This window comes from Dendrobium catenatum, unplaced genomic scaffold (assembly GCF_001605985.2).
Source record: "Dendrobium catenatum unplaced genomic scaffold, ASM160598v2 fragScaff_scaffold_124, whole genome shotgun sequence".
Classification (NCBI taxonomy): domain Eukaryota; kingdom Viridiplantae; phylum Streptophyta; class Magnoliopsida; order Asparagales; family Orchidaceae; genus Dendrobium; species Dendrobium catenatum.
In genome coordinates, this window is record NW_021318586.1 from 1,038,567 (window position 1) to 1,052,394 (window position 13,828).

A 13,828-nucleotide genomic window follows, 5' to 3' on the forward strand; every position below is an offset into this window, starting at 1 on the left:
TAAAATACAAATGATCTAGATAGAGTATCCTGATGCTCCAAAAGCTCAATGTGAAGGTATAAGCACATAATTTTACATGCTACTATACACCATCTACATGACTTTTGAACATCTTAAGGTTTTAGTAGAGTTTGCTGAGACATCTATGTGCATCGCATTGATCCATCATAATGCATTATTTCTTTGTTTTATATATATTGTATGTGCATAGTATTAATGTATTATAATACTTTTTTTTTAAATTCATTTTTTCTAAACTTTTTGGTGAATAAATGAATTCTTAAACTGAGTAAATTTTTTTATCTTTATGATAAGAATAGTTAATACCAAATTATATACAGTTAATATTGATCTGTTTGTTGAGAATTTTGACTACCAACTAAGAGGTTTTATATTCGAGTTTTGTGCATATGATGTGTGCATGAATTAGCCTTAGTTGACCTAAATGTCCCAAAAAAATATCAAATCATATTTATTTGAACGAAACAATGGGAAAATATTATTGGTTATTTTAGAAAGATTTGCTTTCAATTATGTTTGAAAAATAGTTTTTTTATTTTAATTTTAACAGAAAAATATGAAGTAAAAGAAATTCTAAGTAAATGACAACCCTTAAATAAATGCTCTATTCAATATATTGAGAAACTTTTTTGTTCATAAAAAAATAATAGTTGCCATTAAACTTTGTGTACACTATGTACTAAACGATATAATCCGAAAGTCATCTAAACTTTTGCTGGATTTTTTGGGCATCGGGGTCATAGGCCATTCGAAAACATTGCCAGCCCAACACATTCTGATTTGAAACAATTGCCAGCCCATGATTTTCCCAATAATATCTCAATGGCATCCGGAAGCTAAGCTGCCTCCCTACCAGATCTCAAATGCTGCATACTCTCCCTTTGAAAACCTAAGCAGTCGCTTAACCTAGCTCTCGCTTGCCATGGCCTCACGGCGGATCCTCGCTTCCTTACTTCGCGCTTCCTCTCGCCGTTTCTCATCTCCCAAATCCTCCTTCCCCAATCCCAGACCTCCCATTCCATCTCCGATCTCTCGCCCTTCACCCACTGGTTTCCTCCTCTCCCGCGCCGTCGAGTTTGCTACCGCCGCCGCTGCGCCTGCGCCTTCCCCACCATCGCCCGCCAAAGCTTCGGGTGGTCCCAGTGGCAAGGTCACAGATGAGTTTACTGGCGCTGGCGCTGTCGGCCGTGTATGCCAAGTGATCGGAGCCGTCGTTGACGTGCGGTTTGATGAAGGACTACCGCCGATCCTGACTGCTCTCGAGGTGCTGGACAACCAAATCCGCCTTGTCTTGGAGGTGGCACAGCACTTGGGTGAGAAGATGGTGAGGACGATCGCTATGGACGGAACAGAGGGGCTTGTGCGGGGACAGAGGGTGTTGAACACCGGATCACCGATTACCGTATTCTCTTGATCCAAATAAAGATCCTATTTGCTGTTTTTTCCTAATTTGGTGTCCCCTTTCTTTCATGGATAGGTCTTTTACGTTTATGTTTTGGCATTTAGTCATTCCGAGCTTAAGGTTTCCAAAATAATGGAAACGATGTTATCTGGTATCTTAAAACGTGCTTTATAGTTTTGATTAGCGCCATTTCAAAATTTTCGTTTCATTAAACAACATTGATGCATTCATGTTGATCTTTCTTTCCACAGGGAATTCTAATGCTTTATATCATTCTTTCTACGGCATTATTTGCGGAAAATTGATTTCTTTCATTTATAATATTATAGTTGTATCTGGTTTGATTGTGCTATTTCTGACGTTTTACATGAAGACGATTGAGAAAGGTACGCATGTTTTAGGTTCGCTATTTATTCTTTCTATTTACCTTGATGAATTTTCTGTTGTTGTGGTCTTATATTGGGATGTAATTATGGGCATTTCATATGAAATTGTTCTCTTGTATAAAATAGAGTTTGTTTTTAATTGAAATTAGAAGAAATTAGTTCTTAGATTTATGCTTAATATGTTCGGCTGTGCTTTTGTTTATTCTCTTATTGTGAATCAGTTCAAGATTATTACCGTCAAATGTATGTTTTCTGTGATTGATCCAATAAGAAATTTCATTTGACACTGGCTTATTTCTAACTATATGCTAGGTACCTGTGGGTAGGTCTACCCTTGGCCGCATCATGAATGTTATTGGAGAGCCTATTGATGAGAGGGGAGAAATAAGTAAGTTCTTTTTGTATTCCAGTTTGATTGAGGTCCATAAGGCCATCTTTAAATATGATTATCATGTATTTTATTTCATTCACTCTTTATAGAGACCAATCACTTCCTTCCTATCCATCGCGAGGCTCCTGCCTTTGTTGATCAAGCAACAGAGCAGCAAATCCTTGTTACTGGTATCAAGGTAGTGCATTATAAATGCTCCCTAAGTCTGATAACATATGACAATCTTAGTGTCTTTTAAGCCGTATTGATACTTCCTTACTAAAAAGTTCAGTTTTTATTGATGTTTATCTTTTTAGGTTGTTGATCTTCTTGCACCTTATCAGAGGGGTGGTAAGATAGGCCTATTTGGTGGTGCTGGTGTGGGGAAAACTGTCCTTATCATGGAACTTATTAATAATGTTGCTAAAGCTCATGGTTTGTTAGAAAAAGTACTTTCTATTGTTTTTCTCTAACATTATCACTGCTCACATAATCAATCAATTTATTTTGTTCAGGTGGGTTTTCTGTCTTTGCTGGCGTTGGAGAACGAACTCGCGAAGGCAATGACTTGTACCGGGAAATGATTGAAAGTGGTGTGATTAAGCTTGGTGATAAGCAAGTGAGCATTTTATTACATAGGTTAGGCTATATTTTTTACCTGTTTTGTTTTCTTTCTTTTGATTGTATGACTTTGTTATCACTTTTTTTTGCATACTAGGATGAGAGCAAGTGTGCTCTTGTTTATGGGCAAATGAATGAGCCACCAGGTGCTCGTGCTCGTGTTGGGCTTACTGGACTTACTGTGGCTGAGTATTTCCGTGATGCTGAAGGGCAAGATGTGCTGCTCTTCATTGATAATATTTTCCGGTTCACTCAGGTATGTGCAGAGAACAATAAATTGTTGTTAGCATTTGAAATTTTTATATTTGCATGCTTGTGTATTTGTCTTCAGGCAAATTCTGAGGTGTCTGCCTTGCTTGGTCGTATTCCATCTGCTGTTGGCTACCAACCGACTCTAGCTACTGACCTTGGAGGATTACAAGAGCGCATCACAACAACAAAGAAGGGCTCTATTACTTCTGTGCAAGCTATTTATGTCCCTGCTGATGACTTGACAGATCCAGCACCAGCTACCACTTTTGCACATCTTGATGCCACAACTGTGTTGTCAAGACAGGTTCTCCTTTCTTGTACAAGCATTTATTGCCTAATTGAACTATTGCAATCTTCTGTTTATTATTAATTAGGCATATCTCAACTACTTGTTTTCTTTTCCATGATTAGATCTCTGAACTTGGTATCTATCCTGCTGTTGATCCGCTTGATTCCACATCGAGAATGCTTTCTCCCCATGTCTTAGGAGAAGAGCACTACAACACTGCTCGTGGTGTTCAGAAGGTTCTTCAAAACTATAAGAACCTTCAAGATATCATTGCAATTCTTGGAATGGATGAGCTCAGTGAAGATGATAAGCTTACTGTTGCTCGTGCTCGTAAGATCCAGCGTTTCCTGAGCCAGCCTTTCCATGTTGCTGAAGTTTTCACTGGTGCACCTGGAAAGTATGTGGACTTGAAGGAGTGTATCAGTAGTTTTCAGGTGAGAAAAGTAACTTAGCATGTGGTTGGGCTTTCTTTCTATAGAGTGATTATTTTAGAGTTATTACTAGAAACAGGATACCTTGTAAGTTGAGTCTTCTTTTTTTTTTGCAAGCGATTTTTATCTTCTTTGTCTATATGTGAAATTTTTTTAAAGAAGTTGCAATTATTTTTTCCGAACAAAACTATACCTTGGTCTGGGTGCAAGAGTGAGCGTAATGGTTACCTCTAAAACAACTAAGTACATGAATCTGCTAATAAATGTATTCTGATACATTTTGTATTGAGGTAAGATTATTTCTTTGACACATGTTCTTGATTTCACATATCATATATCATTCAATACAACTAAACTATTAGACAATATAATTAAGTTATTAGACAAATATAATTAAGCTGTTAGATGAATATAACAAAACTATTAGTCATTCATAATATTTTTTTCTATAATGATTGTACTTATGTATGTATAATAGTTTAGCTATTTTGTCTAATAGTTTAGATATATTTTTCTTATAGTTTGTCTAATTTATTAGTATTTAGGGATAACAAAAAATTCATGAAATTAACAGAACCTTTCATAATAATGACCCCATTTTAATGCAAAATATATCAGGATATACCGACATAAGTTTTTTCTTAACAAAATTGAGAGTTCCTAAGTAGCTTCTATCAAAAGGATTTTTATATGATTTTCAGTTTTAGTTATTGTGATTTAACAATTTTAATCATTAATTTTAGAAGATAAAATAGTATATCAGCATGATAACTTTAAGTATTTGGATATGTCATACATTAGAATATTAATATATGATGATAAGTTATTCTGATCTACGCATGTTAATGGTTGTCATTCATGTGTTATGTCCTTCCGTTTGTTGTGATATTATTAGATTCCTTATGCTTGAGATTCTGCTCTATGGATATGCAATTTGATCCGTGGACCTGATGTGTTTTAATGGTAAAAAATAGCGAAGGAGATATGAATAAAGTGCAGGAATACAAATTTAGGAGCTGAATTTGGATTTCTAATTCAAAAGCTATGCAAGATACACTTGATCTACTATTCGAGAGGTAGATTAGCTCTACCACAACCCTAGGCGCCATTAGGAACTCATAAACATATAAAAAATTACAGTGAAAACATAACCCCCTAACCCTAGCCAATAATCTCCTTTAAATAGCTATAACCACCATTAAACACAATAAAAACTTTCCTAAATATTTTCCCCTTGATTTCTCCTCCTTATATAGTCAATATTAACTCTCTTGGGGTCCATAAGAAGTTTCAAAATCCCTTCCCTGCTATTTTGATTCCCACCCAGCTGCTCTGCTAGGTTCGGTCGATCAGAAGCAAGCGTCTGGCTCTCCCTCACATAGGGTGTAGGTGTAACAGTACTCCCCCTAAAGACGCACCTTTTCCTCAAGGTGGAAGGAGGGAAACTGTTTTTTGATCATCTCGTATAGCTCCCAAGTAGCTTTGTTCTCCGACAAATCCTTCCACTTGATTTGTACCTCCTGTGATCTTGTTTTCCCTTGACGAACGCCTTCTCATTCATGGGCTCCAAAATGACCTCCATCTGCTCTGTCAAAATCGGGGGTGGTGGAGATAATGTTTGATCTCCTATCATCATTCGCAGCTATGAGACATGAAAGATTAGGTGCAATGATGATGGTGGTAGCCTCAATCAATAGGCCATTGCTCCAATGTTTTCGAAAAGCTCATAAGGCCCAAAGTATTGTGGTGACAATTTCTCATTCCTTCTACTGATTAGTGTCTTCTGCTTGTAAGGTCTCAAAGTAAATCATGTCACCTGACTCAAAGTGTACTTTTCTTCTGTGCTCATCAACCATACTTTTCATGATTTGTTGGGCTCTCAACATATGTCCTTTAAGCTCAGATAATACCATGACCCTCTCCTCTAAGTACTGATCTACATTGGATACTTATGTAGTGCTATGCCTATAATGAATCAAATGAGTCTCCCATAGAGAGTCCTGAAAGAAATGGTCTGTGTTGCTGAATGATATGAGGTGTTATACCCTTATACTAATATTTTGCCCAAGCAATCCACTTTGCCTAACTCTTTGATGTATTTGATTCGAAGCATCTCAAATAGGTCTCTACACTTTTGTTAACCACCTCTGACTGGCCATCTATCTAGGGATGGTATGATGTGCTTATCTTCAAGATTGCCCCCCATTAAATCAAATAACTTTCATAAGTGGCTCAGGAACACCTTATCTCTATTTGACACAATAGATTCTTGATATTCATGCAAGTGCACCACCTCTCGTATGAAAGCAGTAGACATAGAGACCATGGTGTAAGAGTGCTTCAGGGGAATGAATTGTGCATTCAGACGGTCTACTACTACCAGTATCATTGAAAATCCCTCAGAATCTGACAACTTGATTAAATCCCTTGTCACCTCCTCCCAAGCCCTCTTCTGTAGAACTAGAGGCTGTAGTAACCCTGCTGATGCCATAGCTAAATACTTGTGTCTCTGGCACACATCACACCTGGCTACCCTGTTCTCTACATCGCGTTGCATCCCCACCCAGTACAATTCCGCTGACAGTCGGTTGTAGGTTTTCTGAGCTCTTGAATGTCCTCCAACTGCACTATTATGAAACTCCTGCAATAGTTTGGGGATATATGCCAACCTCCTCGGTAAAATGAATCACTCCTGATGTAGCTGCTGGCTTCCCTCAGTGTGACTGGGATGACTGTCTGGGTTCTGTAAGAACTCATCTCTGATCTTCCTCAGTCCCTTATTCTGCCCACTCATTTCAGGGCTTCCCAATTTAAAACCATAAGTATTGACAAAGTTGTTAACTATGGATCGTTTGTTTACAATGATAATACATCCGTGGCTTTATTCTCCAGTCTTGGGTGATACTAAATCTTGAAGTCATATCCTAAGTATTTGGACAACCGCCTCAGACACTCCTTAGTCACTATCCTTTACTCTAGTAGAACCTTCAGACTCATCTAATTTGTCCTGATGATAAAATGTCATCTGAACAAATAGGGTCATCACTTTTGGATTACAAGATAATCATCATCAACTCCCACTCGTATACGGACTTGATCCTTGCCCTAATATTGAGCAGCTGACTGAAATAAGCGATGGGCAGATGATTCTGCATGAGCACTGCTCCCAGTCCGTATCCTAACGCATTTGTCTCCACCACAGATGGCCAGTTGAAGTCAGGGAGTGCTAACACTGGCACTCTGGTCATGGCTTTCTTCAACTGCTCGAAATCTTATGTCGCTACCTCCCCCCATTGTCCTTCTTCAACTGCTCAATCAGTGGCCATGCTATCGTGCCATACCCTTGCCCTTGATGCACAAACACGGACACGACGACATGGATACGACACGACACGACACGGACACGAACACGAACACGAACACGGGGCACATCAATTATTGAAAGTATAGGACACAGACACGGGTTGTACATGGCATTATAATTTTTATATTTTAAAATAATGTATAAAAATTGAATAAATATAATTTTAAAAATAAAGAAACACAAGTCATTTAACTAGAAATTGTGCTTAAAGGTATTAATATTAGGATGTTGAGAGTTGGGCGTCGATCCCGTTTATCTCTTATCGAGAGAGATGAAAATGCTGTCGAGAGTCGAGCGTTGATGTTATGCAGTAAATATTTTGGCGTTAATGTTAGGAGGGTGTTTATTGTCGATGTTGAGAGGGCGTTGGTCGTCGATGTTGAGAAGGCATTGGACAAAGATGAGATGTCAAGTTGTGGGTGTAGAAATTGCTAGCATCGAGCATCAATGTAAAGATAATGTCAGACTTTGATATGAAGATCATTTTGAAATGTTGATGCTATAATGACGTCATATGTTAATGTTGAGATGACATCGGGCATCATTGTGAAATCAAAGTTTTAACCCACCAAAGAGAAATGAAAATGAGAATATTCGATGAATGAGGTATTAAGTGTGGATGATTGATTTGGTGTGTTGTGGATTTGAAATAAGAAATTTAGATTTTAAATAAGTAAAGATTTTAAATTCAAGAAATTATATTAAAAAAATTCATTAAATATTTAAGGTTAGCGTGTCGGACATGGGTATCCAATTTGTATTTAAAATTTTTTTAATCGGACACATTTTTGGCATGTTCAACACGTGTCGGAGGAGTGTCGGATGTGTGTCGTGTCGGATACGTATCAGACACTGCATGCCTCTTTGAGGAGAATTGTCGGTACATTATAGACCCTCACACAAACTTTCAGAAGTATCCGGTGAGGCCTAAGAACTCTTTCAGCTCCCCCAGCTTCTTTGGTAAAAGCCAATCCAACCCCAACTTCTTTGGTAAAAGCCAATCCAGCATAGCCTCAATGTTCGATTGGTCTGCTGTTACCCTTGCTTTGTTTATCACATAGCCTAGGTACACCTGTGGGTATGCAAAAGATCATTTTTTAGGTTAGCATACAACTGGTGCTTCCTCAAAGTTTCTAGTGCAGTACTTAGGTGATTCACATTCTCTACCTTCATATGACTGTACATCAGGATGTTGTCAAAAAATATCAAGACAAATTTTCTGAGGTAGGGATGAAAAACCCAATTCATGAGGGATTGAAAAATGGATGGAGTATTGGTAAGGCCGAAATGCATCACCCAAAACTCATAGTGACTCATGAGTTCTGAAAGCTGTCTTGTGCACACTCGTCTTCATTCTGATCTAACGCTAACCTGATTTTAGGTCAATCTTTGAGAAGATGACCACCCCAAACAGCTCGTCTAGCAACTCATCAATCACAAGGATAAAAAACTTGTCCAACATAGTTTTTTCATTTAGGGCCCTATAATCCATGCAAAACATCGAACTACCGTCCTTTTTCTCAAGTAAAATTGGGCTGGTAAAGGGGCTCACATTGGGCCTGATAGTCCCTGACTCAAGCTTCTCTATTTCATCCATTTGAACTGCGGGTACCGGTATGATCAACACTGATAGGAGGAGCTCTCTACTTTAAAGTAATAGCGTGCTCTTGCTCTCAAGGTGGTAGTAATCCACTAAGCTGCTAAAAAACACCAGGAAATTGCTGTAGAAGCTGATATATACACTAAGGGACCTTGAGCGACTCTGAATCTCAAATCCCCTCCAAACTCTACAACTTCATCAAGTAGCCTAGCCTTGCTCCCTGTATCGCCTTGGTGATGATTTTGAGTGAAATCATGGTTCTGCATAGATTGGCATTATCTCGCAGCATCACCTTCTTCCCCTCGACCTGAATCTCTGTAGTCAAGGACTTCCAGTCCTCCTTTATCTTCCTGATTGTTTGTAATTACATTATCCCTAGGATGACATATGTGCTCCCCAAATCTAAGTGAAGAAAATCTCCACTATGTATGCTCTGGAGTGCTAGCACCAACCTCTTACAAATCCCTCTACTCTCGACCTTTCATGTTCCCATCATGACTCCAAAATTTCTTGTATTCACCAACTTAAATCCCAATTGATTTATAACCCGATTGGAGATGAAGTTAACAGTAGCCCCACTATCCACCAAAAGCAGCACTAGTTACTCCCCGATCTGCCACCTCACTTTCATAGTGTGACTTGGAGTAAACCCACCACTCAATTATGGGACACTTCTGCCACATCTAGATATATGTGCTCCCCTTCTTTGGCTTCCTCCACCAAATCATCACTGTTGGTCTCCTCACAAACCACAATGACCTGGAGTGTGCGGTCCTTGCACTGATGACCTGGTGCATACTTCTCACCACAACGAAAGAATAGACCCCTTTGCTCTCTTTTCCTGCACCTCTGCCTCTCTGAGGCACTTGAAGTTGGCCTCAGGGCAAACTCCCCCACTCTTCTCCCACGTTGCATCCCGCTGAAATGACATCGTCTGGGTCCGCGGTGCCAGTGACGTCGAGATACTTCTGTAAGAGTCTATAGCAATCCCGCTCTTATTGCTCCTTTCCAATTATCTCCGATCCTCTGCTATTTGGGTAAGCTCCATTGTCTTCTTTAACCCCCTCGGTCTCAGCAATCTGATGTCCGCTCGTATGTCGGGCTTGAGGCCCTTCATGAAATTTTCCTTCAACACCACCTCCAAAATTCCCCTCAACCTCCCTGACAAAAACTCAAATCTCTCCCTGTACACCATGACAGCCCCCCTTTTGAGTTAAGACAAGGAATTGTTCGTGTAGGTCTCCTTCCCGACCTGCTTAGAAACGTTCCAACAAGCAATCCTTAAACTCTGATGCCAATTTGATGCATTTTTGTGGTAAGAATCAGCAAAGGAGATTGGAATAAAGTGCTGGAATACAAATTTGGGAGCTGAATTTGAATTTCTTCTTCAAAAGCAATGCAAGATACATGATTGAAAAGTTTATCAAGTCTTATTGCTTTTCCATACATTATTTTCTTAAAGCCTCTCAAGCTTTGGTTATATTAATATGATTGTAAAAATAAAAATATCTAGTTTTATTTTGGGTGCTAAGATCATTAAAGTCAATCATATTCTCACAACATTTATTGAAAAGTTTATCGAAATGTCTCATCCACCTATATTGAATATCTTTTTCTATGTAAAAATACTTTTTAATTTTCACCCTTAATAGACTTCACTTAAACTAAATCTTTTACTTCTCCTATCTCTTTATTTGGCTAATTTATACGTACATTTTCTCTCTTTCTTAATATCTATAATCTATTATATAATCACTTAAAGTTGAATTCTTTGCATTATATATTATTTTCTTAAAATCCCTATGGCTCCTTATATATCTTTTCCAATTTTTTGAGCTTTATATCTGAATCAATTTTTATAACAAAATTTTTTATTTTTAATATTTTCTTGGATATTTTGATTCTACCACTAACTTTTTTACTATTATGAATTTTTTTCTTTTGATTCTGAAAGTATATTTTTTGAAATATTTTTAATATCACTAACTATCTTTTCCCACATAGCATTATCTTCATGAATATGCTAACATCATTTCCCCCAAGGATCTCCACTTCCGGTTTCTCCTTCCTCTTAAATGAGTTCGGATTTCCGCCTCTCCCATTGTCGCTGGTGGTCTCCTTTGCTTCCAATGTTGCCGGATTTTGTTTGTCTTCAAGCATCTTCTTTATCATGTCTTCGAAGTCGGCGAACCTTCAATCCATCTTTTCATGGATGGAAGCAAACTCATTCTGAAAATCAGCGATTTTTCCCTCAAAATCTGTCTTTAGTTGGCCTATTTCTCCCTCCAATACTTTAACTTTCCTTCCGGCCATTTTCCTTCCCAAGATTTAGGAGAAAATCTTCTTGCGGATGAAATTTCCTTGCTGAAATTTTTGGATTTCAACCGCTGATTGTCCCAAGACAACGCTTTGATACCAAATTGATTGGAAGTATTTGAGTTCGCAAGTAATCCTAAGGGCAATACTTGAGTTCACAAGCAAACCTAGCAGGAATTGGCAAAAACAATGAGAAAAAAGGGCTGATATTAAAGAGAAATTAACAAAAATCATGCACGAAATATAGTAGATTGGAGAAGAAAACATAAGAGAAATACTTTGATTCAATCCACGAACAAGAAACACAAAGCAATATACAATTTTCTTCAATTGAAGAGGAAGAAATACTCTCCAAATCTCTAGCAAAGCCTAGAGCCCACACAAAACAAACTCTAGATCTCAAATTTCAGCAAATCTCAAGATACTCGAAACCCTAGCCTCCACAAGATTAATTAAAATCAAAGGAAGCTTACAAAATCCCTAAAACAGCCCTCCATTCAAATTTTCCCTCCTAAGCATTATTTAATTAAGCAATGGGCCCCACTAGGGCTCCCCCTCCTCTCTGGGTTCTGCCCAGGCTTGGGCCACCGACTATAACACTGAACCGGTCATTTTTGGATCGGTTGAGCCGTCCTCTCCTAGGCCGGCATTGTAACACAATGGTAATATTTTGTATGATTAGAAAAGTAAATTAGAACTTGGTTTGATTTTTTTTTTGTAGAGTTTTAAGCTCTTAAATAGGGAATTACTGTATGCATTGATTAAATCCAAACTTAAACAAACTACATTAAAAAGGAGAAAACCTCATCTACAGACTATAATACCTAGACTAGTTCAATCTTTAAAGTAATTCTATTACAAATTCTCTTCATTCTGGATTACAAAGAAATAAACAAGCTTATTATTCAATCAAGTTTGTAAATTCAAACTTATCCTTATTTATTGTAATCACAATCAATAGGTCTAGCTCTAGAGGCTTTAAAATCATATAGTATCCGATTGATGATTCAATCATGCCTATAAATTTTTTTTGACATTCTATTTAATTTTAGCAGTATGATATGCGATTCACTACTAACAATAGTTTTCATTAAGAGATCGGACCTAAATCTTCAATGAACATGATATCTTTGATCTTTTCAGATTTGATGCAGAAATCATGGTATGCGATCTAATTGACAACATGTTATTTATGATATGTGATAACAACATTTTTGACAAATGCAATAATGATATTGTTAGATTTATTGTGCGAATCACTTAACAGTTTAAATTCCATTATATTCATGTTTATTTCTTTATGGTTTTTTTATAAAATAAAATTAAGTGGTTATGACACTAAAGAAATTACTTTCGTAGATGATACGTGTGTGTATTTTAAGCTTAAATATGTTGGTGTTGCCTTCTTTGTTTTCCATAGATTAGTTTTACTAAAACGGTAAAACCTAAGTACATTCTTATAGATATACTTCACAAGTGGAAAAAAATGAACTTCTGTATCTCTCATTATTATGTTTGTCAATACCTTCTCTTTTACCCCTTAGGTCGTTTTTCATTGAAGTTCCAATGTAAAAGATAAATGTTAGGAAAGACCCTACAAATTTTATGTTTCTTTGAAATATTATCCGCCCTAGTAGCATATAAAATTACATTCCAATAAAAGTACTGCCGACATCCAGTTTCCATTAGGTACATATACAAGTGCTTCTATGATTATGAGTTCTCTTAGGTTTTTTTTTGCAATCTTCTAATCTTTCTTCAGATTGAACTAGAAATCGTTTTCCAGGCAGAATGATATCCTTTGGTAAATGTGATGATCTGGGATGAGATTATATTATACTCATATTCGTTTTTTTTTTCTGTTACTAATTATTTTTCGTTCTTGTCGGCAGGGTGTTCTTGACGGTAAATATGATGATCTACCTGAGCAGTCATTTTACATGGTGGGCGGTATTGAAGAGGTCATTGCCAAGGCTGAGAAGATTTCCAAGGAGTCAAGTTCCTAAGAAAGAACCTTCAATCTTTTTAATAATTGTTTGATGTTTTGTAGTGTCTTGCTTCTGGGGAACACAATTTTTTAAGTCAATTGTGCTGAAGTAGAATTCATTTACGATGATGGCATATTTCTGTAGCTTCTTAGAAGATTGCTGCAGGTACCCCACCCATAGGGCTTTCTTTTGCCCAATAATAGTACTGACATTTGTTTGAATTCTTGCATGTGGATTCCAACGATGTCAATTGTACCAGAGAATTTTCTTTTCCGTGAACAATTGACTATTCTCTTGTTTGAAAATGTTGGGATATGCTAACTCTTTATCGTCTGCAATGTCTGCTTTAGATCTGGATGGGTTGCCCTTTTAATATTCAATCGTCTTATAGATTTTTGCACAAGAAGGCTTATTCTGGTGTTTGGTGGCAGGTTACTGGAATATATTGTTATTATGCATGCATGTAAGCTGCAACTCACTTTCAGACTGTTCTTGAATTCATTACCTAATTAGCATCTTAATTTGTATTAATAAGGTAATTACCGCATTCTTGTCATAATCTTAAATTAGTATTGATCGAAGGTGTTTTGTATTATGGTTGCTGTATGGTGATTAAGTGGATAAATGTGATAATTCATATCTTAATAAGTAAAATTTGGTTAGCTGATTGTTAAACATTTTTTGAAATTTAGCTTGGTTGACGAGGTTTTAGGCTTTAGGCTTGGCATTGAAACTTAAAAGAATTATTTCTGATATTTATTTTAACACATCCAATTCCTTTGTTATTC

At 37.1% G+C, this 13,828-nt stretch overlaps 1 protein-coding gene across 1 annotated transcript; it reads left to right on the top strand.

Moving 5' to 3' along the window:
* The first annotated feature begins 809 nt into the window (after positions 1-809).
* LOC110114597 (ATP synthase subunit beta, mitochondrial) lies at positions 810-13,393 on the top strand. Its single transcript, XM_020847527.2, has 9 exons — positions 810-1,423; positions 2,122-2,197; positions 2,290-2,378; positions 2,497-2,614; positions 2,695-2,798; positions 2,898-3,056; positions 3,132-3,356; positions 3,464-3,775; positions 12,945-13,393. The coding sequence occupies exons 1-9, from the start codon at positions 944-946 to the stop codon at positions 13,056-13,058; spliced, it is 1,677 nt and encodes a 558-aa protein (XP_020703186.1). The 5' UTR covers positions 810-943; the 3' UTR covers positions 13,059-13,393.
* The last annotated feature ends 435 nt before the right edge of the window (positions 13,394-13,828 follow it).